Below are 25,440 nucleotides of genomic sequence, written 5' to 3'. Positions count from 1 at the left end.
GTGGGTTGCCTAACAGATTTTTCTTTTATTTTAAGACTGGAAGGAAATAGCAGGGTTTTTTTTCTGAATGTTCCCTGCCATAAGTGTTTGCTCTCAACAAGCAGAAAAGCTGAAGAACATGTCCTTGCCAGCAGCAAGAATGGATACTACTACAAAATCTGTGTATTTAATTAAAAAAACAAGGGTAGGAAACCCTGAGTAGGGCGCTTGGTGCCCAATCTTGTGCCAACTTTCAAGGGCACTGAGGCAGGTTGCTCCTGATGTTGCTAAGTATCCATAACCAGCTAACTGTATCATTGGCATCTAACATATCCATCTTACAGCTTAGCTAGCTATATTATTATCATTGAGAATGTTTGGAAGCAGGGGATAACACCGCAGCACCCTATCCTGCACTTGACTTATCCAGTGTGGGGCTACAGGCTTGCAGATAGCTCTGCTGTCATTCCTGGCTCTCTGAAGCTGCTTGTCAGCGGCAACAAGGTCCTGGGGCACTGGCAGTAGACAATGATATATCTTTAAGTTTATAAAATGAACCTGAATTCTCAATTCTGTCAAAGAGTTGACCAGACATCTCTGAACCGCTCTGCACAGCTGCAGCCGTGATATCTCCACAGATTATTTACAGAAGAGAGGAAAGATACCTTGCCAGCTGTGATTGCTTGTTCAACGTCACATAACGTGCACTGCTACATTCCAAATTTTGAACTTTGTTACACAAAATATACACTTGGAAAGGCTTGCTCACCGCATCGTAGTCATTCTCACTTTTGAGCGTGCCTTCTGTCTGTCTATATTGCTAACAATGGATTTGTGTGCACAAAAAAACACTGCATGTGTACAGGCCCTAAATTAACCAGTCTCCACCTCTCATCCACTTAAGGTTTATGTGTCATTTGGCTGGTTTGTCATGAAGTGAGGACATGTTTTTTTTTTTTTAAATAAATGCGTCACAGTGAGTTTGTGTGAAATGGTGGCTAAATATAAGCGACACTGAAACACAAAAAAACAAATGCACTCAGTGAGCACCTGTGCACATAAACATGTCACACATAATCACCAGCGTGTCAAATACTTCCATTCACACACACCCACACACATAAACTTCACACATGGACACACATGGAACATACATTCCACACAGTCTCTTTGCAGGCAACACAGAGCACGATTGAACATGCACCCTCACTCAGAGATTGGCGTTATTGCATGATTGCACACAATATCATCACCAAATCAGGACACGGACAGCACACGCTGCAGTTAGACACACACCTCTCACAAGGCTAAATGAAACGCACACACACTTGCTCAGCTGTGATGTCAGGGGTAAATGGTGTGGAGGTTTAGATCGAAGGGCAGATCCCCCTCTATTTGTCTCAATCTAGCGATAATGAGAGACAAGGACAGGCATACAGAGTCGCACACACGGCAGCCACACAACCCCGCCTTCTAATTTTGCTCTTGAAGCCATTTGCATGTCATTGTGCTTTTATTTCCTTCATTCACATTAAGAATAGTGTCTCCAAATGATTTGCCAGTTACTGCTGGCAGATCGTTTTACCAGCCATCGGCAGCAGTCAATGAAGTACAAGAAAAGCATGCTGGGCCTCATTTGTCTATATTGCTTTAAGTGTAAAACCTTGACAAATACGCTCAGACGTTATTGCACGGGGCTGAAATTACTTCAGGGATGCGTTGGTGACAGAGAAAAGAGGCAAACATGCGAGCCAAATGCTTCCAAAAGCGAGGTTCTTTAGTGCATTATGTGCTGCTGGAACAATGGATGAGAGAAAACTAATAAAACTTTCTTTGTGTGCGTCGAGGGCTACAAAAAAGAAAAGCTGTTAAATGTTGAAATACAAAGCTGGGAGGAGGTGCAAATGAAAAGATTGCAAATAAGATTTTGTTTGTTGATTGTTTCCCCTGAAATAAGCTGGCATTTCTTGGCATTAGTTCTGGTAGAAGTGCGTGCGTGCGTGCGTGCGTGCGTGCGTGCGTGCGTGCATGCGTGCGTATGTGTGTGTGTGCGTGCGCGTGCTACATGCATATATGTATTAGATTATAGCCATAATCAAGGTGAAGCACTAGTCCTATGAACATCAGTTTAATTAAAGGTCCCATATTGTAAAAAGTGAGATATGAAAAAAAAAGCAGGTTGAAGTTCAATAAAAAATACTGTAAAAGTATCAAAATACTCACTTTTGAAAACAGGACTTCTGTATGGTTGTGATATCACAACTCTACTATTCATACTGTAGGTAGAAAGTGTTGCTACAGTGTTATAGTCATTCCCTGGCTGCAATGATGGTACAGAGATGCCATGAGTCAAAGACCTGTAAACATGGACCAGCCGTAGCAGACTGGGCTTTTTCAGGAGGGGGTCTTAAAGAGACAGGCGCTTAAACAGTGTGTTTCAGACAGAGCATGAACATTGAATTGGCAACATTGAACATTAAAGCATGTTATCATTTTATAGAAAACAAGATACAAGTATGGACCTGAAATTTAGCTTTATAAGGGACCCCTTTCTATGATGCGCAGTTTTCTCCTGTCAATATAACGTTATGTTTTACCCATGCTTTATTTTATTTGAACTTAGCTTTAAAACCTTGCCTTTAACATTGTGTGCTACTCACTGTAATTCACTGTAAATATCACTTTGAGCACAGTTAAGTTTGTTTGTAGCCTAGACGGTGCTCCTCAAGAAAACGCAGTGAAAGAGCAGACTCGGCATGTGATACAAAGCAGTTGGAGGGCCATGTGTTGCAAAATGCTGTTAAAACTCAAATAGAGAACCATTGCTGGTTAAAGGTATTTACATGACTGAAATGCCACTCTAAATAATGAATTAAAAATTGCACATTGCTAATTTTCATGAACCTTATTCTCACTGGGAATAATTGCATGAACCCCATGCTGTTTACATGGGCTCTACATAATCGCGTTATGATTGGATTATCAGCTATATGAGTAAACATAACTAATAGACCCTTCTCGCAGTAGGACACTTCGACTTGTTAAATGCAGGTGTAACTAATAACATTAATAAATGACTGCATTCAGTTAAGGTCTGCCAGAGCCCTGTTCTTGCTCACACTGGCTCACCAGCATAACTTACTGGCACAACTAACTGGAATGTCATTAAATGGAGCGGCCATTTCAGCACCACGGTCAGTGCACATGAACCGTGCCTCATGACAAGAACAGAGTAGCAGCAGGAGGAGGGGTAGGAGCTCTGATCAAAGAGCATTAGACACAAACATGTGAAAACCTATAAATACTGACTACAAAATCACAGGCAGCCATGATACGGCTATAAAACATTGGAATAAATAATGCATGATGTTCTGCGCTGAGAATCCAGACAGTTATAGTACATTCTGTAAATAAGAGGTGGATATTAGTCATTTGGTATTCTGTGCCCCCTAGTCCCTGAAAATAGATACTATGGATGTTTTGGGATTAAAGGCACCCTGCTGAGCCATAGATGGAAGGGAAGGATTACATGCTGTCTTGTTGGTTGAGTCAACATGTCTATATTGGTTTAGCTTTTTTAATAGGTGTCCAGCTATCTTCGCTCGATATCTATTAGTGCGGCGTGGATGAATCACCTTTTCACTTCTGACAGTAGTCATCAATACAGAGAGCCCATTAGATGAGATACTTTGATGATGACGGTAAATAAAAGATGGTTGAATCGGATGAGATACGGGCGAGACGCGCAGCTTAACTTTGATCTCCAATAAGCAACATGGAACTCACAGAAACCTGTTTTGCATGTCTTTGTGGTCTATCACCTTTTGTAACCTTAAGGTAGTTATGACATAGCGGGGACATTAGAGGATGTTAAAGGGTCATCCACAGGACATTTTGACCATCAAACACTTCCAATTCCTGCCTTTTTTGTATCATTAGATGGTGGAAACGCAAAACTCAAGAGCCAGGTGAAAATGTAAACCATAACATTTAAAAAGATCTATGGATTGAAATGGATTATAATGCAGTAAGGTAATAAAGTCATAATATTTACTTGAATAAAGTTGTAATTTAATGAGAATAAAAATCCCCCTGCACTATAGTGTGCTATGCAATACTTTATTGCTCAGCTTCAGATTGTCTGACAGACACAGAACCCCGTTTGAGTCTTTCTGAACGACTCAAAGTGTAGGGAACAATATGAGCAGAACCTGAAAAACAACTTTTTCAAATGGTAATGGAAAACAATTTACTAACTGCAGAATGATCTTCATTTCTACATTTATTTCTAAAGTGCATAAGTGTACAATACAGTGTGGGCTATTGTGTTTGGGGGAATGATGAGATGGCGATAACTAGAAAAATAGGTCTAGTCTAATGAATTATATTATCCAATTTTCCACATTTACCTTCTCGTTACGGCCTTACCTCTGCTGAGGAGCTCATGTTTTCCTCTTGCTGTGTTTGCCTGTTTGTTTGTCAGCAGGATTACTGACCTTATTTTAATGAAAGTGAAAGGGTGCAGCATGAGCAAAGGAAGAACCTTTTACATTTGGGAGTGGATCCGAATCATAGGGCAGATACACAAATTATGTTCTACTTTTGTCAACATTGCAAGATAGGGCACGAGTGCTGCATTGGTGTGGTGTCATAATCTGAAAAATTACCCTCTGATTATATTTCATGGCTGATCTGAACCATTTATTTTGGGTTGTTTAAGCTGCTTACCAAGAATATACCAGAAAGAATATTCCACCTGACTTCTTACCTATTTTATCCTGCTGTCATCATGATCCTCTGTCAGGTCTTTGTGTTTCTTGTGTTATAAACACCCCCCATCTGCGCTTGTGTGGGAACGCATTTGTTACTGAGAGTGTTGAAACTTCAAGAACATTTTGGCAGCTCAAACCGGACACGTGTTGGGAAGTGATACAGTATGATTTTTGAGTGTGCAGTCAGTACTCGCAAATTAGCCTGGCAATGGGTTGTTCAGTGCAGTATTTCTATAGGACTTAATATTGAGAGTTCATCTCAAGCGCTATGGTTACCTTCATTTTGCTCTTTTTAGTTGTGTACTGCACCTTCACACCTCCATTGATTTCTGTTTTTTATTTCACCATTTCTCAGACTATTTGGACCACATCAATAGTGACCTCATACATAAAAACGCATAGCTGCTGCATGTTGCTTGTCACAAATTACCACAGCTCTTGATCTCTTCACATGTCTCGGGATCCCAAATGAGGCATTGTTGGGAAGATGCCAGGTAGAAGTAATTAGATGTCAAAGGTCAGCAGTCTGATAGAGAATAGTAAAACTATGTAGATTTTGTACTTAAGTGAGATAAAAGTAAGGTTATAGGCTGAAAGATCGATTGCATCTGTTAGTTTTGTGAACCTTGTATCATTAGTGAATCATGATTTGAGGTGATGGGTAATCCTAGCCAACATTATTCTGTAAATGTAGGTGTTATCCAACCAAGTCTAGACACACTGTGAGGTCTCACAGCAAGACGATGAATTCCACAGTTGAACCACATTTTTAAAAACTTTAATCTATCCCAGCATGCTGTGAGTTTGTTCATTATAAATACACCAGTGACTCTCGTCAGGGAGTTAGAATTCATAGCACATCGATGAAACCCGCTGCTGGGCTTGTGGGAGAGAAGATATTAAACTACACATCAGTCCTGAAACAAAAATTGCATCTCACTTTTGACAGGTCAACAAGTATCCACTGACATGAGCAGCAGTCTACCAAAATAACTTGTCACTGGAACTTTCTTTCATCAAAACCCACTGCGTAAAACTCATCTGATGGCAATAATCTGACTAAAATTAGTCAGCATGTAAAATAATTATCCTAATGAAATTCATCTTGCTGTTTGAAAAGTGCTCTTCTTTATGGTAGAAAAATATATTTTTATATCTTACATCTTTTCTTGTTGTAGAATATCAGTTTATATTGTAATATTGATGTATGTCTATGTGATGGGAATTTATAGTTTCACTCATTACTCAACCTTTTTACTATCCAATTATTGTCAATTGAGGTTATGATGCTGCATCTTAGAAATAATGTGTCTACATAGTTTGGAGGAAAAAAATGAAGAAATAAGATGCCAAACTTTGAGTTAAGGTGTTTGATACCATGTGTTAATTCATTACAGGATCACACATGGTCTCAGTGCTGATTGGCTGACTTACTCAAAGTGAGATGATCATTTACAAGTTCAAGTATAATTAGCACAGAAGACCAACCACCTGCTAACAGAGTCTGCGACAACACACTCTGTGGGTTTGGAGTGTATCATGAGTTGTTTAATACGTGGCAGGCCCACTGCTTAAGGATTCCCAAAATACCACTGAGTAGCTATCTGTTTTAATATGCCTGCGCCTCAGGGTCCCTGAAAGAGGCCTTCTTTTAGCTAGTTCATCACTGCATTTGTTGATTAGCAGGTGAGTCAGAGTCACACCATTTAAGAATGACACGTAACATATTAGTTATGATTCTTGGTGAAGAAGCTATACTCTTGCATAGTTATTTTAAGAATATATAGCACTCACTTCTTCATGGTCATTTTGTGACACAAAGAGCATATAATGGGTCATGTTGGGTCCGTGTCACTGTCTCTTACCCTGCCTCATCATCTCATCTTGTGGTCCAACTTCCTCTTCCCAGAATTGCTATAATTAGTCCCCACGGAACAGTGTTAACTAAGCAACCTGACGGGTTGGGAAAGCTCTTAGATTTTTAGGTATATTTCAGAGGGCTTGAGGGAAAACTGTCAGTCAAAACACAACCTATTTTGTAGCTGCGAAACATTCTGCTTCCAGCGACTGGTCTAGCAAGTTCAGCACCATGGACAGCATCCCATTTAACTTAAATGCAACTGGAACACACTTAAGGTTCCATGTGGTAATTTTCATGTTCAAACTTGTATTTTGGATTGCTACTAGTTGATGTTTACATGCTTAATGTTAAAAAAACCAAAAAAAAAACCAGACTTTTCCCCATGGAGGATGTATTCACCCCTCACTCTGTTTTAGTGGCTGTCTATTTAAGCCCCCCTTCCTGAATACAGGCTGTGTGCACTTCTCTGTGGATTGAGAATTTAATACTTTCACAGTATTTAAACAGAACCTCGACATGCTTTATAATCATACAATATGTCTCACTATTTACAATGTGGGACCTTTAAGCATGTCCTCCCATTACTTAGTTTTAAAGTCTGTGTTTGACATATCTCAGCTTCCTCCTCTTGTTCCTTTCCATATCTTTCTTTAGTTTAATTAAACAAGGGATCATAGCGGGATTAACATGTGCTGCGTCTCATGGAGCCTCTGATGCACAGATTCATGCAGAGACACACACGGAAAACGGGCAGATCTCTTCATACCCTATGAGCTTATTTACAATGGAAATATTTCTGACCATAGCTCCCCTGATGGGGAACCATTTTTCTGCCAGGAGCAGTGATGGGAGTTATTACTGGAAAGATCACCAATCAGATGTTTTATTTCACAGAGGAAAAAGCCCCTTGGCAAATGTCTCTGATTCCAGATTTCTAGGCTCAGCCATGAAATAGTCGTGCATGAATCTGTTATCTGTGTAATGTGGCTGCTTGTGAGACAGTGGCGAGGGGGTTGTGTGAGAGAGACGAGATGAGAAGGATTCAGACAGCTGCTTTTCCTTTGGCATTAAAAAGATTTTCAGTTATTTCATGGTTGTAAGGGCCACTGAAATTGGATAAAGATGGTTGGTGAGAAGTCGCTGGTTACCTTAAGCAAGTGGAAAAGAATTAAGAAATAAAGAGAAAATTAGAGAGGAGAGAAACTGAGGAAATTGAAAAGACACCCAGAGGTGGGATGTGGTCACAGTTCTTTTGCGAAAATCAACACAAACTGTAGTTGCCACCTTGACCTGCTCATTCTTACTGTGGATACATAAACAGACGCAGCCGCACACACATACTGATGCAAAGAGTGGAAAACAAACTAATGTCGACCATCAAATTAACCAATGAGTAAACTGCAGCAAAGTCATTAACAGCTTTTTGAGACCAAAGGATCTCAACCGGAGTCGCTCTGTGTATGTTTGTTTGTGTGTGTGTGTGTGTGTGTGTGTGTGTGTGTAGCCACAGTCTTTGTCTTTCAGCCATGTGTGTATTACTGTGCTCTTGTTTGTCCATGTGGATCTCAAGCCTTACATTTGTGAGAGTTTTCCAATATAAATATTTGTTTGTATGTATGTGTTTGCTAACTGCTTCCTTTGGGCTGTTGTAAAAAGACAGAGGTGAGCATGTTTATTTTGGACATGCCCGGCCTGCTTGAGTAAATTTGTAGCTGATATAAGTAGGAGAGGCCCGCACATGTCTATGTGAACGTACAACCACTCCCTGGGCTGCGTGTCTGTGTGTGTGTGGATCTTGTTTATGTGACCGGGCCAGTGGTTAAGGCGTGACGGATGGGGATAGGGGAGACAGAGGAGGAGAGGAGAGAAAAGACGAATGACCTGACAGCTCCCCTATTCAACTCCTAATCACTGAGGGAGCGTAGAGGCTGTGTGTGACATAGAGACACTGTGTGTGTTGGGGGAAGAAGGAGATCTGGTGTGTCTGTTGTGAATTTGTGTGTAATGCTGAGCACTGTTTAAAATTTTGAAACAAAATCGGCACCTGTGCTCTCTGTGATACTTCTTAAATCCTGAACTCTATATTTGCCTATAGACATCCATCAAATTCTACTGACAAAAGATTCTGGGTTTTTTTCTCACGGTAATATGAAGTATAGTGTGTGTATGTGAGGGAAAATATTTGACAAGTGTTGATCATTAGGGAATGCTAAGATAACCAGACATATTGAGACTAAAGTGCTGTCAGGCCAGATGCTTTCTGAAGAGGTGGGTCCATAGGCTATTTCACAAAAGCAGAATTAAGAAATCCAGGATAACAGATTAAGCCAGGCTTGACCTAGTTAAGTCAGTGTATCCTGGCGTGTAGTGGTTCACGTTGGCCAAGCCAGGCTGAGGGGTGGGCGACTAGGTCAAACCAGGTGTAAATAATTCAGATAAGTGCACGTTCACAGCTTTCTTCAACAGACCACGAGAGAACAATAACCGATTAACTGATTCTGAAACGGAAGAGACACATTCCTTGTACTTTACCCTTGTGAGCAGCAGTAACTAATGGAAGTTAACCAGGAAGCAAAGCATACAGTATGTAAAAAATAAAACCACAGCCACTGTAATTCAGCCAGAAAAAGCTTGGCAGACAATAATGTGTAAGAAGCTTAACTATAGAATGAGACCACTTCTCTTAACTGATAACATCATAATGCTATCATTCATGGAGTTGGTCATCATTTCCATGCATGAACAGTTGTAGACTTTGCCTTAAAGTGAAGAGTGGAAGTTCTTACTCAGGAAATGAACCATGTGTATAAGCTATGGCTTAATATAAATGTCCTAAGTTTCAGTTACAAGCAGCAGTTGGTAAACATATATTTTTAGGCTACATGCACATTCAGTGGATTCAGTATTGTCTGCCACCAGTGATTTAATTCTCTCCCAAGTTTTCAGTGATCCCAGGAAAATAAAAGGTCGAAGACACTGAGGTGTCCTCCCCCTGTTGTTTTATGAGTCTAAACTACATTATAGTTATTGGTCCAGTGAACTGGGACTATAATTTGGGAGGAGTGTACAATTATGAAACCTAATAACAATGCCCAAATAGTAAACATGCACTTGGAAGAGTAGCATAGGCCTGCATTATCTTAAGAAAATATATACAAAAGTAATAAATTATCTAAGATCGGTCTATGACCAATGTGTTCATGTGTGTTTTACAGAACACACACACACTTGACTTTATGTATTGCTTTTATCCCTTACTTCATTGAAAACACCATTACGACTTTATCAGCCATTTCTAAATGTCTAAACAACTGCAGTCATATATTCATCAAATTTCTAACAACAAGATGGACAATAGTCTTCATAAACACAATATAACAGCAACAATGACACTATGAACAATTTCTAAAATAATAATCATCACAATGTTAAAAAACATGACAATATGCTGCTTGCTTGTGGTGTTTTAACGTAGGGCAATACATATAATTAGCTAAGAACATGAAATAACTGCTGGCTGAAGAGATAAGGCTCCAGGGTTAATCAAGCCTGGCTGGTAGCCTGGTCTGGAGCAGGCTAGCTGCACAGAACAAATCTCCCTGGTAACATATGCAACACTGCTTTTATGAAATCGAGTCAGGGATAAATTCAGCCAGGATAACTGGTAAAAAAATACCTGCTTAATCCATTGTCTAGGTTTTTTGAAATAGCCCTCAGGAGCAAGAAGAGTTTTTACAAGGAACCTTTTGGTGAGGGTTGATCCAAGTAAGCTGTAGGTCATAGACACCCTGCCAACACAGGATCTTACCAAGCATATTCTTGGCTTGATATGCGAGCATCAGGAAACCTAATGGGAGCCAATAGAGGGAATAGCGATAGGAGTCAAGAACCGTTAATAGTAGATCCTGTATGGCTGAAGTGATGGAACGCCTCTACCTCAGGCTGTTGTCCTTACAGTAATGTGGTGCACAAGATTGCAGGAGTAAGGGGAAAACTCGACTTAAGGCTTGAATATCAAATATACAGATATATGTAACTCTTAAAATGATGACTTTGTATCTTGATGAGGAAAAACATTACAGTCAGATTTCGATCTGATCTGTTAAACCATTTTCAGATTCTGATTAGAGTACATTAGACAGATAATGCTCTCATGGGGCAATAACCACATGCAGCGCAGTTTCAAACATGACTAAGCGTTTTATTTCTTTGATTATTTAAAGAGTTGTAAAATGTCACATACACAGAAAAGTTAGGAGCAGTCTGGACAGTAACACCTGGTTAGTTTTCTTGTTGTTCACACACCTACTCATCTGATTTGCGTAGTGAAAAACGACAGTGCACACAGATTGTAGACAACGAGAATACATAAAATAGCAGGTGATGTGTTTTTTTTCCACCCACGACATCCAGACTGCATTTTACTGTCAGGTGTAAATCCAGTCTATATTACCAACATTTGGATGTTGGAGGACATCCTGAGGCAAGCATTTGCAAAAAATTAACATTTTAGCACTTTGCTTTTTCTTAAAGGGATAGTTCCAATTTTATTGAAATGGGGTTTGTAAGAATAACGTATCCGTAGTGAGTGTATTACCTACAGTAGTAGTAGTAGTAGTAGTAGTAGTAGTAGTAATGATGTTATTAATAACTGTATTTACCACTTCTTAAAACAACCAAGTTATATAAACAACCGAGATAACCAGATAAATAATAGATAAAAGTAGAACCGATACAGTAACAACTGCAATACAAGTTACACAGAAGAATAACCAATCCAGGAGAAAGCAGTTCTGAATAGATTTAAAAGAATAAAAAGAGAGATAACCTCCCTTATCTCCTCTGGCAGGTGGTTCCAGAGTCAAATGGCCCTAACTCCGGGCTCTGTGTCCTCTGTTTTTTTTTAGCCTTGACCGAGGAATTACTAAAATACCTCTGCCGAAAGATTCTCAGGCTGCATTCAGGCCTATAAGGGGGTATTAGGTTAGTGATTTAATCAAGGGCCAACCCCTAACCTCAAAATGTGCCTTAAAAGTCATCTTTTAAATTTTAAGGCAACCAAAGTTGCTAAAACAGGTGTTATGTTGTCTCTTCCATTGGATTTTGTAAGTAGTTTAGTCGCAGCAGGCATTTGAACTTGTTGAAGATTTGAGATACTGTATTTCAAGATTCTAGACATTTTTCAAGATATTATGAAGTTGCAGAAAGCATGATTTAATAACTGACTACACCTGTCAAAGTTAAGTTTGTAATCAGAGATATCAACCAGATGTCTGTGCTAGGTTTTATGCAACCGGATACCTAAGTGGGAAGAGACCTGCTCGCTGGAGGGCTCTAGGCCAATGATTGTCTGAATTATCTGAGTTTAACAGAGAAGGAGACAGTTATTAAAATATCTTAGACAGGATTGTATTTTGTCCAGTTCGTCTTCATAAAAACTGATACTGACGTTGTACTTATGAAAGATTTGGTCTGGAGCTTACACATAAATGGAGAATAATAAAGGGTAAAGAACTGAGCCTTGAGGCACTCTAAGAAAATGTTATATTTAGATTTAAAGTCACCAATGGCCAATGTCCTATTAGAAAGAAAGGAATAAAACCATTCTAAAACTGTACCAGATATACCAACCCAGTGTTTATGACGTTCAATCTAAAACTATACTAAGATCTAAAAGCAATAGAAAAAGATGTTTGGCCATTGTCAGATACTAAAAGAATGACATTAACAACTCAGGAAGTGATGTCTCTGAGCTATGATCCCCTGGCTGAAAGTTATCAAAAAGCCTGTTGCTATTCATAGGATGTGTGAGCTGTCCAGTAACTGTTTTTTCCCCAAGATCATCGCCAGGAAGGAAGGTTTAGATATTGGGCAGGAGTTATTTAAAATGGATGAGTCAAGAAATTGCTTTTTGAGAAGTGGCTGAACTCTATCAGGCACTTGACAAGATAAAAGTTAGGAATTGATACTGGCTAGGACAAATGTAGGGATTGAATGAAATGTTTCAATAAGGAAGTGAGTTGGGAGAATGTCTTTTGAACAGGACGATGATTACATTTTAGTAATGATTCCGTGTCGGGGCTGCTGCCCACTTCTCCAAACTGGAGGCGTGTAGACCGCCATCTACTGTAGATAATACACTGACTATGGATACCTTCCTCATACAACCCCACTTCAATAAAATCAGAACTATCACTTAATGAAAAGCTTAATTTTTCAACAGCAAATGTCATCAACAAGCCAGAAACCCTGCAACCAAAATCAAAGTGATGTAAGGTGGTGTTTAGTTGAGCTGAATTGTGTTTGCAGTCAAGCCAACAGCCCAGGACATCAATACTCACCTCACCATGTTGCTTTGGCAATCACCAGTAAGCCTGATTGCAACAAGAGCGATAACGACCGGCAGTGAGAGGAGTAGCAATAAAACACACTTTACAATGATAAACCGAGCGCTGTGAGAATAAATGTGTGCATAGATCTTTCTTTTTTGGTAAAAAGACAGGTATGTAGGGTTTCTTTCGCACCAGCATGAGGCAGCAATTTCTGAACTCGGGCCTTGTGCATATGAGTAAAATTGTTAGAGCATGGGTGTATATAATTGAAGGAATTGTGTGAGCATTAATTCACATTTAGACTTTTACTTTCCCACTTATAAGTTACTAAAAGGTGTGTGTATGTGCTTGTGTTCACTATCAGCAAAAGCATTTGGGAGCAGGAGCCACAATCATTACCGGCAAGCAAGTATTTGAGTGTTTTGCATGCTGTGTGCATAGCGCCGAGAGCTGTAGCCAAGCGGTTGTTACAGGGCATCTAAATCAGGGGAAGGGCCTCTGTTGAGTATTTGTGTGTGTGTGATATCACAAGAGCAGGATGAAGACTGAGAGAAAAATGCCAAAGAGACATCGAATGGTGGAACGGGGGAAACGTGTGTGCGTGCGCGCGTGTGTTTGTGTGTGTGTGTCCCTTTTTTTAGAGTTTGTGTTTCACATCATTAGGCGAAACATGGAGAAAGAGTAAAGAGACTGTGTGTGCGTGTGTTGTTGCTGCAGGCTTACAGAGCAGCCTGATAATGAACTCATTGATCTGGTACAGAAGAAAGAGGAAAAGGACAAACCTCTGTGTATTGATGGCGACTGTCTTCCCCCTCCATTATTTTTGAGTCTTTCATTAATAGCGGCTGTTTATGTTATTTATCTCTCATTCCCTGCCTCTGCCCTTTCCACATTTTTTATTTTATTTATACCTTTTGATTGCTTTTTACCTCTTATGCTCACTTAAGTGTGTTTACACGTATAAATAATGGATGAAGAAGACTTCAAACGTGGATTAATGGGGGAATACAGTAAATTAGCCCTATTCAAGGCCCAGTCAGAAAAAGTCCCCCAAAGATGCTAATAATAACAAATACAAATCAGAACTTTCGCTGTTACATTTTTGCCAAGACTTCTGTAAGATAGTTGAGTATTTGTGGAAATGTGCTCATTTCCTTGCCAGAGTTGGATGAGAAGTTTAATACCTTTGTCATATTTGTATGGTAATGTGATGCTACTGATAGTAGGTAGTTAGCTTAGCTTAGCAATAAGCCTAGAAATGGAGAAAAAGAGTGTTTCCCTACCAGCACTTTGCAGCTTTGTATGGATTAAACAAACCATATGTTAATTAGTAAGCTAAGAGGTGCTGGTAGGCAGATTTTGTTTCCTTTAGACCAAAGCAGGACAGTGCTTAGCTAAACCTTATACCAGCTCAGTCTGAATTTGACTGAAGTGAAATCTCCCTTTCGATTGCATATAAAATGTACAATATAACAACATCCAGTTCATATGCCTGCTTATTTTCCTCAAGGGCATGTATGACAGCAGCATATGTTGTAATACAGTTATATTGACTGATACTATAAATGGAAGAGAGTAAGATGTCCTCAGGTTTGTGAAGTCATATTCTTTTACAGCAGAAATCCCTTCTCTGTTTTTGGTCCACAGCCCAAAGCCTGGTAGTCGGTACAGCAATGTGAATCCCTTGGCTCTCCTCTCTTTCTCTTCTCCAGCTCTCCTCCCTGTAGCAGGAGGCTGAGGATATACTGTCATTTTGTGTGTGTTTGCCTCTGCACCTCAGAAAATGAAACCCTCTCTCCCCTTTCGCTGGGAATGTGAAAGCCTGTGAAGCCATAGAGTTTTGTCTCTCAATTCCTCAATATAAAAGGTCAGCTCACTTTTTCAGTACACATTTTTGGGTATATGCAGAGCCTACCCATTCATAAACTGAGAAATAAGATGACCCAGTCTGTTCTTCGCGGGCTGCCTAGATCAGAAAACATAAGAGTCAATAAGCCTGTCAGATTTGGCTCCCCTTCCTACGTCAGATGCAGGCGTAAACCAGAATAAACCAGCCCCCTATCCCGTCCATGCCACATCTTTCTCACAAGCCTATCAGGGCGTACTCGATTTTTCAGGCAGGTGCTGAATACAGGTCTATTCAGACAGAGAGTATGAGAAAATGTGTTTTGTTTTTGTTTTTTTACTTTAAAGCATTAAAACATGTTCTAGTACAAATCAAAATGACAAGCAATGTGAAGACAAGTTACTGAAAATTAGTAGGATAACTCACTTTATACACAGACGAAGCAGATGTCTCTTTCTTCTGATATAACTCCTTTCTTTGTCCAATGATATACAGTATATATATATATCAGTGGCGATTCCTCTAAGAAGCTCATCTTCCCCTAAAATGTCACCCAAAAAAAAAAGTGGTGAAATATGTACTGCTGTGTGTACATTTCATTGACTAAATACGTGCTAGAAAGTCTTCATCTTTTGTTCAGAATCAGCTACTTATCACAGGTAACAGGCAACTTCCTTCTCATTCATCCACACAGCTCCTCAGAGCTTTACACAGTGGGACGCTCAGCTTCTACTGACTTCAATGGGGAAACGTAGAGCAGGTTTTTCCACTGCAGCCAAACTAGAAGGTCATTGGATAAATGCTGGGCTTTGTCCTGCCCATCGGACACTCATGGTCTCTGTGGGTCTATAGGGCAGTGGGCTTGTCTGGACGCTCGGCTTCTGCATGATGAGTGCGGTCTGAGGCGGAATCCTTTTTTGATTGACAGCTTAATGAGCGGATCAGTGATCTTGAAGAATAAACATCCAACGGAACATTTTCCAAGTTTTTCACTCCGTTGTTCTGACCTGATCCGGTGACTTTGTCTTTGTTAAAAACGACTAGCGTTGTGTTCGGCGACTCTGTTCTATCACTCTGCGGTTTCTTTCCCCAACGAGCAGCGGCATCTGCGGAGCTTCTCCCCCCATCACTCACAGGCGGTCACACTTCACAGTAGCCTGGCGCAGCAGCTCCAGCAAGGCCAAGTCTGTTTAAGCAGCCTAGCTCTGCTGCCATTGAGAGGACACTGGTCGAGTCCCTGGAAAAGACGCCTAGTAGATACGACAAGTTCACAGATTGGTTTCTTGAAAAGGTTTGAAGGGTAGAATCGACATACAAATAAACAGTCACATTTGTGATGTAGGCTGGATAAGGGAGAACAGTAGAAGCCACTATATATATATATATATATATATATATATATATATATATATATATATGAGGTAGCTGCTTTGTGCCAGGAGGTCGTTGGGTTCTCGGTTTCTCTCTTGGTTCTGAGCTCTGTTTGTTTGTATTTATGTGCATTTATAAATAATAGGGATATTTGGATAGGGAGTCATGAGTGACAGGGGTTTTCTTCTTTTTAAATGCCACTTAAGACCCCAACATTTTGGTAAACAGAAATGACCTTACTCCACCTTCTCCTTTCCCTTGAGGACATTAAACAGTGATAAACACATTTTAAGCCTTTCATATACAATATTATATTTCAATATTACCATATCCTCCTTTCACTGAATCACTCAAACTAACATATCGTTTCTGTTTTCATCTAATTCTCGCCCCCTTTTCCTGCCTCCATTCTCACCCCCACCCCTTCCTTTACACTTTCTCTGCCTTTTAGAACAATGACTGAAAAAAAGAAACAAATCTAGTAATGAAATTAACACGAACAATTACATCTCTTTCCTCACTCGCCTACTCTCCCTCCCTTTGTTAATTTATAAAGCTTAATTGGCGTGATAACACTTTTGAGGCAAACAAACGGCAACAAAATAGAAGCGGAGTGTAATTACTTTTAACAGTTGACTTTCTTGTGTGTGTGTGTGTGTGTGTGTGTGTGTGTGTGTGTGTGTGTGTGTGTGTGTGTGTGTGTGTGTGTGTGTGTGTGTGTGTGTGTGTGTGTGTGTGTGTGTGTGTGTGTGTGTGTGTGTGTGTGTGTGTGTGTGTGTGTGTGTGTGTGTGTGTGTGCGTGTGCGTGCTACATGCATATATGTATTAGATTATAGCCATAATCAAGGTGAAGCACTAGTCCTATGAAGATCAGTGTGCTGAGATTTCTTTTTTGGTATTTTAATGTGCATTTGGTAATAATAATGCCACTATTTGTGTATTTACCAATACACTTCCACAAATGTCTGTTAAAGCTCTTTATTAGGACATGCTGCTACATTTCACTGTGGTTTACTGTAACTTACTTCAGTACGAAATGCTGCTACACTCCACTGTGCCATACTGTCACTTAGTTCTGTAGGAAATGCTGCTACATTTTTAACACTTATAACTTATCGCTCCTTCTCACTTATTTAGTTTGTACTTATTTCATTTCAATCTGCTGCTAAACTGCACAGTGCGTATTGTTGTATATTGTATATACCTACGCTTAACCACGACGTCTGTTGCACTCTGTCACACTTAGTTCATTGCTTGATTTATTTTACGTTAGCTTTATTTTGATTTGATTTATGTTTATGCTTATTGTTACTCTGACTCTTTCCCACCTTTGTATTGAACTGTTGCAAAATAATTTCCCTCGGGATAAATAAAACTTCTTGAATCTTGAATCTTAAGGTTTTATCTGAGTTTATCTGAGTGATTGCTGTCTTTACCATAATATGTATTTGTTTGTTTGTGTGTGCTTACAGTACATCTACCATCATTAATGAAGCCCCCCCTTCTGTTTATCCATCTGTCTCTCCATCTCTAGACCAACATCCCGTTTCTCCAGAATGTTTTTGCCAACCACCAGTTCCTTCACTCCACTGTGGACACCCAGTTCATCGACGAGAACCAGGAACTCTTCAACCTCAAACCCACTCAGAACCGAGCCCAGAAACTACTGCACTACCTGGGTCAGTGTATAAACAGCTCACACACTCAAAATGCTGTAACATTACATACGTGTTTCTAACTGCCTTATATTCAATAGTGAGTTCAGTTTGAAATTGGGAAAAACTAGACCAATGTACAGTGATTATAAGAGTAAACGGTTAATATCGCTGCAACCCTCTATCTGTTATAATTTCTAAATGGTTTCTGTGTCTTTGACAGTCGTTCACTGAGCTTTTTATATACAGTACATTTCAGGTATGAAGGAAGAAGCTATAATGAATCCAGTCACAACATTAACACTAGAGATCAGGGATATTACAGATAAAAACCAAAGAAGGAGAAAGTTTGACTTGAGCTTTAAACCAGTGGTGTCTAACCCAAGGTTCAGACAGTGGACAGAAAAAGAAACGTGTCTCTGCTCTGCCATGTATATACCATACTCAAGATACCATATGTATTAGCCTTTTATATTTAAAGGTGAAATGTTGACGAGAAAGCAAAGAATTCGATGGACAGATTATATGATTTAGAAGAACCAACCCTTTATTACTTCGTACATGTACTGAATACCTCAGGCTCACAAATGTAGGACACAGAGGAGGAACATCCTCCTCTATAAAACCATTTGACCGTAATTCCTACTAGCCTCAGGGCTGCTGTTTTATAGCCCTCCATTGATTTTTCCCCCTTTTCTTTGTCTTTACAGGATGTTCAATATGTTACAGGACTGCATATGACTTGTATTCTCGCTCTCTCTTTTTTTTTTTAACTCCTATCCAGGTCATGTGATGGTCAATGGACCAACCACACCCATCCCAGTCAAGGCTAAGCCTTCCTCCACAGACCCTGTCATCCCTCCTGTCACCATGGGTATGTCAATCAAATGCAATTCAGTCATTCACAGCGCATTATTCACACTTTATCACACATTATTATGCTAACCCAGTTACAACTTCCAAGTCACCTTCTTCATTCACTGATCATAAATATTTTACACAGCGTCAAAGCATTATGTTTTATTTCTACATATTTTAAAATAAAGGTCAGACACAGAAGAAGTGAATAGAAAATAAAACACATGTGCATGTGAGGTAGAACCCCAATGCAAGCTTATCTGACAACCTCACCTAAAAGAGAGAAACAACATATATAAAAACTGAAAAATGATTAAAAGCACATGCAATGGAGCTTCAGCAATGAACTTATTTAAAAAACTGAGTTTCCACAGTGTAGTTCTGTGTGTAGGGCAATGTGTCAACAAGACCAGCGACTAATAATTAAATACAGTCTTCAGACTATTTTTTTTAAATTGTCACTAGATGATTTTACCATAATTGTGCCACAGTGCGTCATGGTTGCTGCTTTTATTACATTTAGACTAATTTAGTAAGGTACTGCTGTTGCAGGGGTAGGGGTTTCATTTCCCCTGGGGCACCCAACCTAAAAATGCAAACACTTGTGGATCCGTAGGGCACTTTGGATAAAAGCACCCACCAAATGACAAATGGCCTGTCGAACAGTCCGATACCCGTAGGCGGAAAGGCCTTCCTAAATGGCTCAGTTTAGCTCAGTTTAGGAGGAAAAGGGTTTTGGCCCTGAGTGCTCTGCTGAGCTGTGAGTACAGCGGTGAGAGGGTGCAGTTCATTGTTCATGAAGGCAGAAGTTCCATGTTTCTCACCCTGCTCTGCACCAGCACCCCTGGAGTCTCGCAGGAAAAGGCCAAGAGGCCAAGCTGTGCTCTTTGATGAGCATGTTGAGCCACTCAGAGTCTCTGGAGTTGAGCTGTGTGTTTTGTTTTTTCTTTCCCACGCTAACTTGAGTGTTAAGAGAGGTTAAACTGAGGCTGGAATATAAAATACTCAATTTAATAAATAATAAGAAGTGCTCAGTTTTACTAAAGTAAATGTTTTGTTAAAGCATTCCGTTGGACGTACTTACAGCATGTCACTGTTTTTCTAAGACACACTTTTTTACCTTTCCCACTGCACTCCCAGGTATATTTTTGTTTGCAGTGCATCCACCGAGAATTTGCGGCTCCTTTTGACAGCAACAAAGTAGTTAGCTGTATCAATCTGACATGTTTATCAGCACCCTGTTCTGCCTCAGCACATACCCCAGTGTGCCCAGTAAATACAAATTTAAAACAAAATAATGTGAATTACATGAATCCTAATCAGGCATAACCAATCAAATCTGACATCTTAAAACCATGCACAGTGTAACGGAATGGAGTAGAATAAGAATTATATGCGTTGTTTGTGTACGTCTGCATGCGGGCGATTGTGTGTGTTTCTTTGCTTTCCCGCTTCTTGTCTATTCATGCAAATCTTGTGTTGACAGCTATCGTAGCCCTTGCCTCTTATTGCAACAACTTTTACTGTAATGAGCACAAACTCTATAGGCAGACACACATACACACACACTTACCTACTGTAAGCAGCTGACAAAGTATTGTATGCAGCACAGGCACGCACAGAGGCATACCTAAAGCCTAGTAATGAGATTTGTAATATGCTTATATCCTTTCTTTCATTCAACGGAGGGATTGAGAGAAGAGGGGGATTAGGCCTGTATTATCACACTCTGTGGGGGTAGGGAGGGAGGGAGGGTGGGACAGGGGCAATGAAAGGAGAGGACGGCAGTGAATAATCCAGAGAGAGAGAGAGAGAGAAAGAGAGAGAGAGACTTTCTGTGCACCATTCAGAAAATAGAAGAGCAAAGATCAGAATGACAGTCACATCTCAAAGCATCACATCTACTGATAAGGAGAAATGGCAAAAATGCATAAAAAACAATTCTAGAAGAGTTCCCTCCACTCTGAGAAGAGAGGGGAGGAGAAGTGTTCCTGAAAGACAGACCGAGGGTGTCCTGACAGAACATGTAAAGTACTGAAAGGCCATTATTTTATAATTACGATTTGTAGTCTGAAACGTTCCCTGTGAAGGCTGATTGCTGGTGCTTCATTTATGGGGTAGAAGTACACCTTGTTCCAATTATTGTCTGGATTTATTTAATGGAGGACATCTAGAGGTTAATCACCAGATGCCTCTGAGCTAGCTTTAGGAAGAATGACTCATAAAAATGACAGACTACTTCTCCTCCCAGTCGTACGCTATATTTTCATTCTTGGGATTAAAGTAGAAGGTTAGTTTGTCTCAAAATATGCTACAATAGACTTAACGTCTAAATAATTCTCTGTTTCTATCCTTTCTTCCTCTGCGACTAGTTTTTGATGTTTTCATTAGCCATCTACAAACGAAAAGGACTGTATTTATTATTATTTTTTGCTATTGTTCAGCGCCAAAACTCATTTCCAGGTAGCTTAAAAGGAGTCGTAAAGAGTCTTATATTTGGCTTTCTGAAACCTCAAGATACTCTGGGTGTGTGTTCTGCAAGCTCACTTTTTTCTCCTTTGTTCTTAAAACATTTATTTCAGTTTGTTTGTTTACGTGGGGGGGAAACTAATTCTGTTTGTGAACAGAATTGTTCTGTCACTCAAAAGTTTTTCAGTGGGCTGTATCTTGGCAGTTATGGTAAATAGAAAGCAATAACTAAATGTTAATGTAATGTTAATACTTGCTGCAGTATAACAAAAGAATACATTTTGTGAATTTAGAGTTATTAAACTTTTTAGCAGACCTTTTTTTATTTGCATATTGTACATTTGTCTTCAAACTCATTAACACATCTACCTGCTTTTTACATGTACATGTTTAATTGATTGGCTATTCCAGCACATCTGACTTTAATTAAAAGCTTCCTAAACTCAAAGATACAAGACATAGAAGTCTTCTCAGGAGGCAGATGTCAGCTCAGGACAGCAATGAGGAAAGCAGTTATGACTCTGAGATTGTCTCCCACACAAATTGCAAATAAAGAAGTACCTCTGAGCACTGTAGCTCGCTCTATCTGGCCATATTAACTGGTGTTGTGGAGCTGGAGGAGAAGAGTGTGAAGAGAGGACCAGACAGGTGAGGTATGTCAAGGAAAGAGATATGAAAGGACGCCAGCCTGGGTGAAAGAAGAGTGAAGTGAGGGCATTTAAGCTAGGCAGTCAAGGGGCAACCTCTGGGCATGAAAAGTAGAGCCAATGAGGAAATGCTGCTTTTTTTCTAAACAGCAAAAAGAAGTCAGATTGTATGGATTGCTATGAAAAAGTAGCCTGGTTTATAGTAAAAATTAAAGTAAACAGTAAACATTTTCCTAATCAGTTTGTGGTCTCGATTGCTAGTTTCAAGTCTGCTTCAACACCTGCTACACCATGATTTTTTGATACATATATTTATAATTTAGGGCTCAATTTAGACTACAGTAGATGATAAAGCAAAGTATGCTTTATGGCATTCCTACTTTTTGATTAACGATTTGCTGCCATGTCAATTTAATCATCAGGATATACACTCACCGGCCACTTTATTAGGTTAGTTTGGTCTTCTGCTGCTGTTCCCTATCTGCTAGAAAGTAGGTGGTGTTGTGTGTTCACAGATGCTCTCCTGCATTCCTCTGTTGGAACCAGTGGATATTTGAGTTACTGTTGCCTTTCTATCAGCTCCAACCAGTCTGGCCATTCTCCTCTGACCTCTGGCATCAACAAGGCATTTGCACCCACAGAACTGCCGATCACTGGATCTTTTCTCTTTTTGGGACCATTCTCTGTAAACCCTAGAGGTGGTTGTGTGTGAAAATCACAGAGGATCAGCAGTTTCTGAAATACTCAGACCAGCCCGTCTGGCACAAACAACCATGCCACGTTCAAAGTCACTTAAATCACTTTTCTTCCCCGTTCTAATGCTCTGTTTGAACTGCAGCAGATCGCCTTGACCATGTCTACATGCCTAAATGCATTGAGTTGCTGCCATGTGATTGGCTGATTAGAAGCGTTAAAGAGCAGTTGGACAGGTGCCCCTAATAAAGTGGCCAGTGAGTGTAAGCTATATATAATTATATATTCATTTATTAAAAGTTGTGAACTTGTTTTGGGGTGTTGTCTGTGTTTTCAACTTAAAGCTTTGACCCTCTTCAATTTGAAAATGATGTAAAAAATGTTTTAGTTTGATCACCTAAAAAGCCTTTTTTAGCACCCAGTGGATTCACCTTGCTAAGTAAGTAATTAGTACAAATTTGGTCATATCCAAAAAAATAAGAGCCAAAATGCCAAACTCGAAGCTTGTGTGTGTAATAAATGTCCAAACCAATGGGTGTCATCACAGTGGCTACCTCCACTTCACAGTCTATGTAGGGTTTGGGGTGTTTTCAATACAAAGGAGTGTGTGTTTGTGTAAGTAGGTCGATTGTCAAGCCCAGGATCCACATGGGACTTCTATCCTACTACTACTATCTTTTTGCTACTTATGTGCTTCTGCTGCGTACGATACGACACAAAAATCCACTCAAACACTGCATCACATACATAGGCCATTGTTAAGTCCCTGTAGTCCCAGTACAGATGCCCTCATTCCCTCTCTCAAACATAGACAGCAAGTTTTAAAGTCTGCGTGAATGTGAGAGGACTGAGGCTAAATCATTGTTCTGTCTATGTAGGTGTGTGCAGTGTTCCATAGTCCGCCTTATTATACACAGATCTCCATAAGTTCAAAGTGTCTGTATCTATTTGCTACAGCAATGTGATTTCACAGAGCTCATCTTGCCTGTGTGTGCTCCCCTGAGCTTATTTTTGTCTCTCTTAGTGGGTACGCATATGTGGACAAATGTATCCATATCATTGTGTGTGTGGAGTTAATTTCGCTCATGCAGGTCTGAGAGACAATTATAGCAAAGATCATTTGTTTTCAGGGATGATGTACAACAATAAAAGGTCACGAGCAAATATTCAGCTACACAAAGAGAGAGAGGGGGACATAGGGATGGAGGACATTTAAGCAGGCAGATAGTACCTCATTAACTAGTCTAATTGATTGATGATTGTCCACACAGCAGCAAAAATAAATCCCAATTCCACTTCCAATAGTCGAATGCCTCTGGTTGCGCTGGTGTTTAATGGCCAGGCATGGAGAGAAAAGAGCAATGAGCAAAGAGAGGATTAGGATAGAGAGTTAGTCCATAGCAGTGCTCAAAGGGCAAAGTATCATCAATGTTTAACTTGTTTGTCTAAGGACTATTAAGCTTTTAAAATGTGTAAATGCAAGCATTTGTCTTGGGAATTCCACACTGACTTTTTATTCCTCCGTGCATAGGCTTTTAGGGGTGACAGTACATTGTAATACTGTACATGAGATTTAGTCCAACAGTCTTTATCCTCGGGAAGCGGATCAGGCTCTGAAACACTCTTAATGGACATTCCTCCATGTCATTTACCTGTATCTAGTTCATCTGTGACTGTTGTGAAAGAAATTCTCTGGAGTCCTCAGTGTTTTCTCAAATCATATCTTTACTAAATACTGCTGCAGACAGGAGAGCGGTCATACCAACACCGGGTATCCTTCCATCTCTGCCTGTCCCCAAATTTCTTCAGCAGATATACAAGTCAGATCAAAGCCTCTTACAAACACAATGACATTCGAATTAACACAAACACACTACCCCATGTTTATGACCCCAGTGGGTGTTATCAGTGTTTACGACCCCTCTTTGTTACCATTTGCAAACCCTGTGACTCCTATCTACAATCCCCAACACTCATTTCCAGCTTGATTCTTATGTTAATCAAGGATTTACAATCATAGATGAATAAGGTAGGTCATCTTTGGTTATTTCTCACATTCCCCCCTTTTGACACAAAGTGTCAAATCATTTTTTTGGAAATAACACAATATCATCAACTAACTCTTTCTTTGACTACACACTACAAACATTAGTAGAGATTCACTCTTAACTCTCCGAATATGACAAGGAAAAATAAAAACAACGAAAAACATTATAACAAACACAATTCTATTCACACCGTTTCTTCATCTGAGCCACTATATAGGTTTCTTTGCTTTATTTTGCCTCATTCGATGCCATGGATGCCATTTTCTTCTCTCTTCCATGTCCTGGTGTCAGAGGTTACTAGCACTTAACACACCGTCGGAAACAGTCTTTACCACTGTCCCATGTTCTTCTTTAGCACCATCATCCGCAATGGCGTTGCCTGTGAAAACTGAGTTGTTACAGTCAGCGTGAACTCTTTTAACTGTAAACAGGTAAAAGTGTTAGAGACAAAAGGTTAAGAACAAAAGGGTTTCCTGTAGGAGTGAGAATGCCACAGTTTTTCCCAGAGTGTGAAAGTTAGGGACAATATTAAAGCATATTGTGACTCTGACACTGTATCATCTGTTGCCCCTAGAAAGAAAAGTACAGATTAATACAAATAACTCTTCGCTTTAGCAGACGAGTTATTTGGCAGTTTAGTTCAAAGGCAAACACAGAAAGAGCAGTTAGATGGACTCCTCGCAGAACCATCTATGAAGAAAAACAGAATTATCGTTAGACACTATGTATCAAACAATGCTTTCCATGGTTTTGATCCACTGTGAAACATTTCCATTCAAGAATGGTTCTCCATCTTCAGCTGTTGGATCAAAAGCTCAAAAATTAAGACGGTACAGCGCTTCAGGCTGACATTAAACATTAGTGTGACAATGAGTATCATGCAGAACGTGCACACTTTGAAAATACAAT

General features: G+C 39.8%; 1 protein-coding gene across 1 annotated transcript in view; it reads left to right on the top strand.

Moving 5' to 3' along the window:
- The window catches only part of pcxb (pyruvate carboxylase b), a 316,797-nt gene that overhangs the window by 227,140 nt on the left and 64,217 nt on the right, over window positions 1-25,440 (top strand). Inside the window, exons 13-14 of the mRNA XM_083937027.1 lie at window positions 17,696-17,840; window positions 18,601-18,690. Coding sequence (XP_083793153.1) covers window positions 17,696-17,840; window positions 18,601-18,690 — 235 coding nt within the window. The remainder of the gene's footprint in view (window positions 1-17,695; window positions 17,841-18,600; window positions 18,691-25,440) is intronic.

The sequence above is a fragment of the Echiichthys vipera genome (assembly GCF_963691815.1).
Source record: "Echiichthys vipera genome assembly, chromosome: 22".
In the NCBI taxonomy this organism is placed as follows: Eukaryota; Metazoa; Chordata; class Actinopteri; order Perciformes; family Trachinidae; genus Echiichthys; species Echiichthys vipera.
The sequence above is the reverse complement of the archived record's forward strand: the minus strand, read 5'-3'. Positions and strand labels throughout refer to the sequence as shown.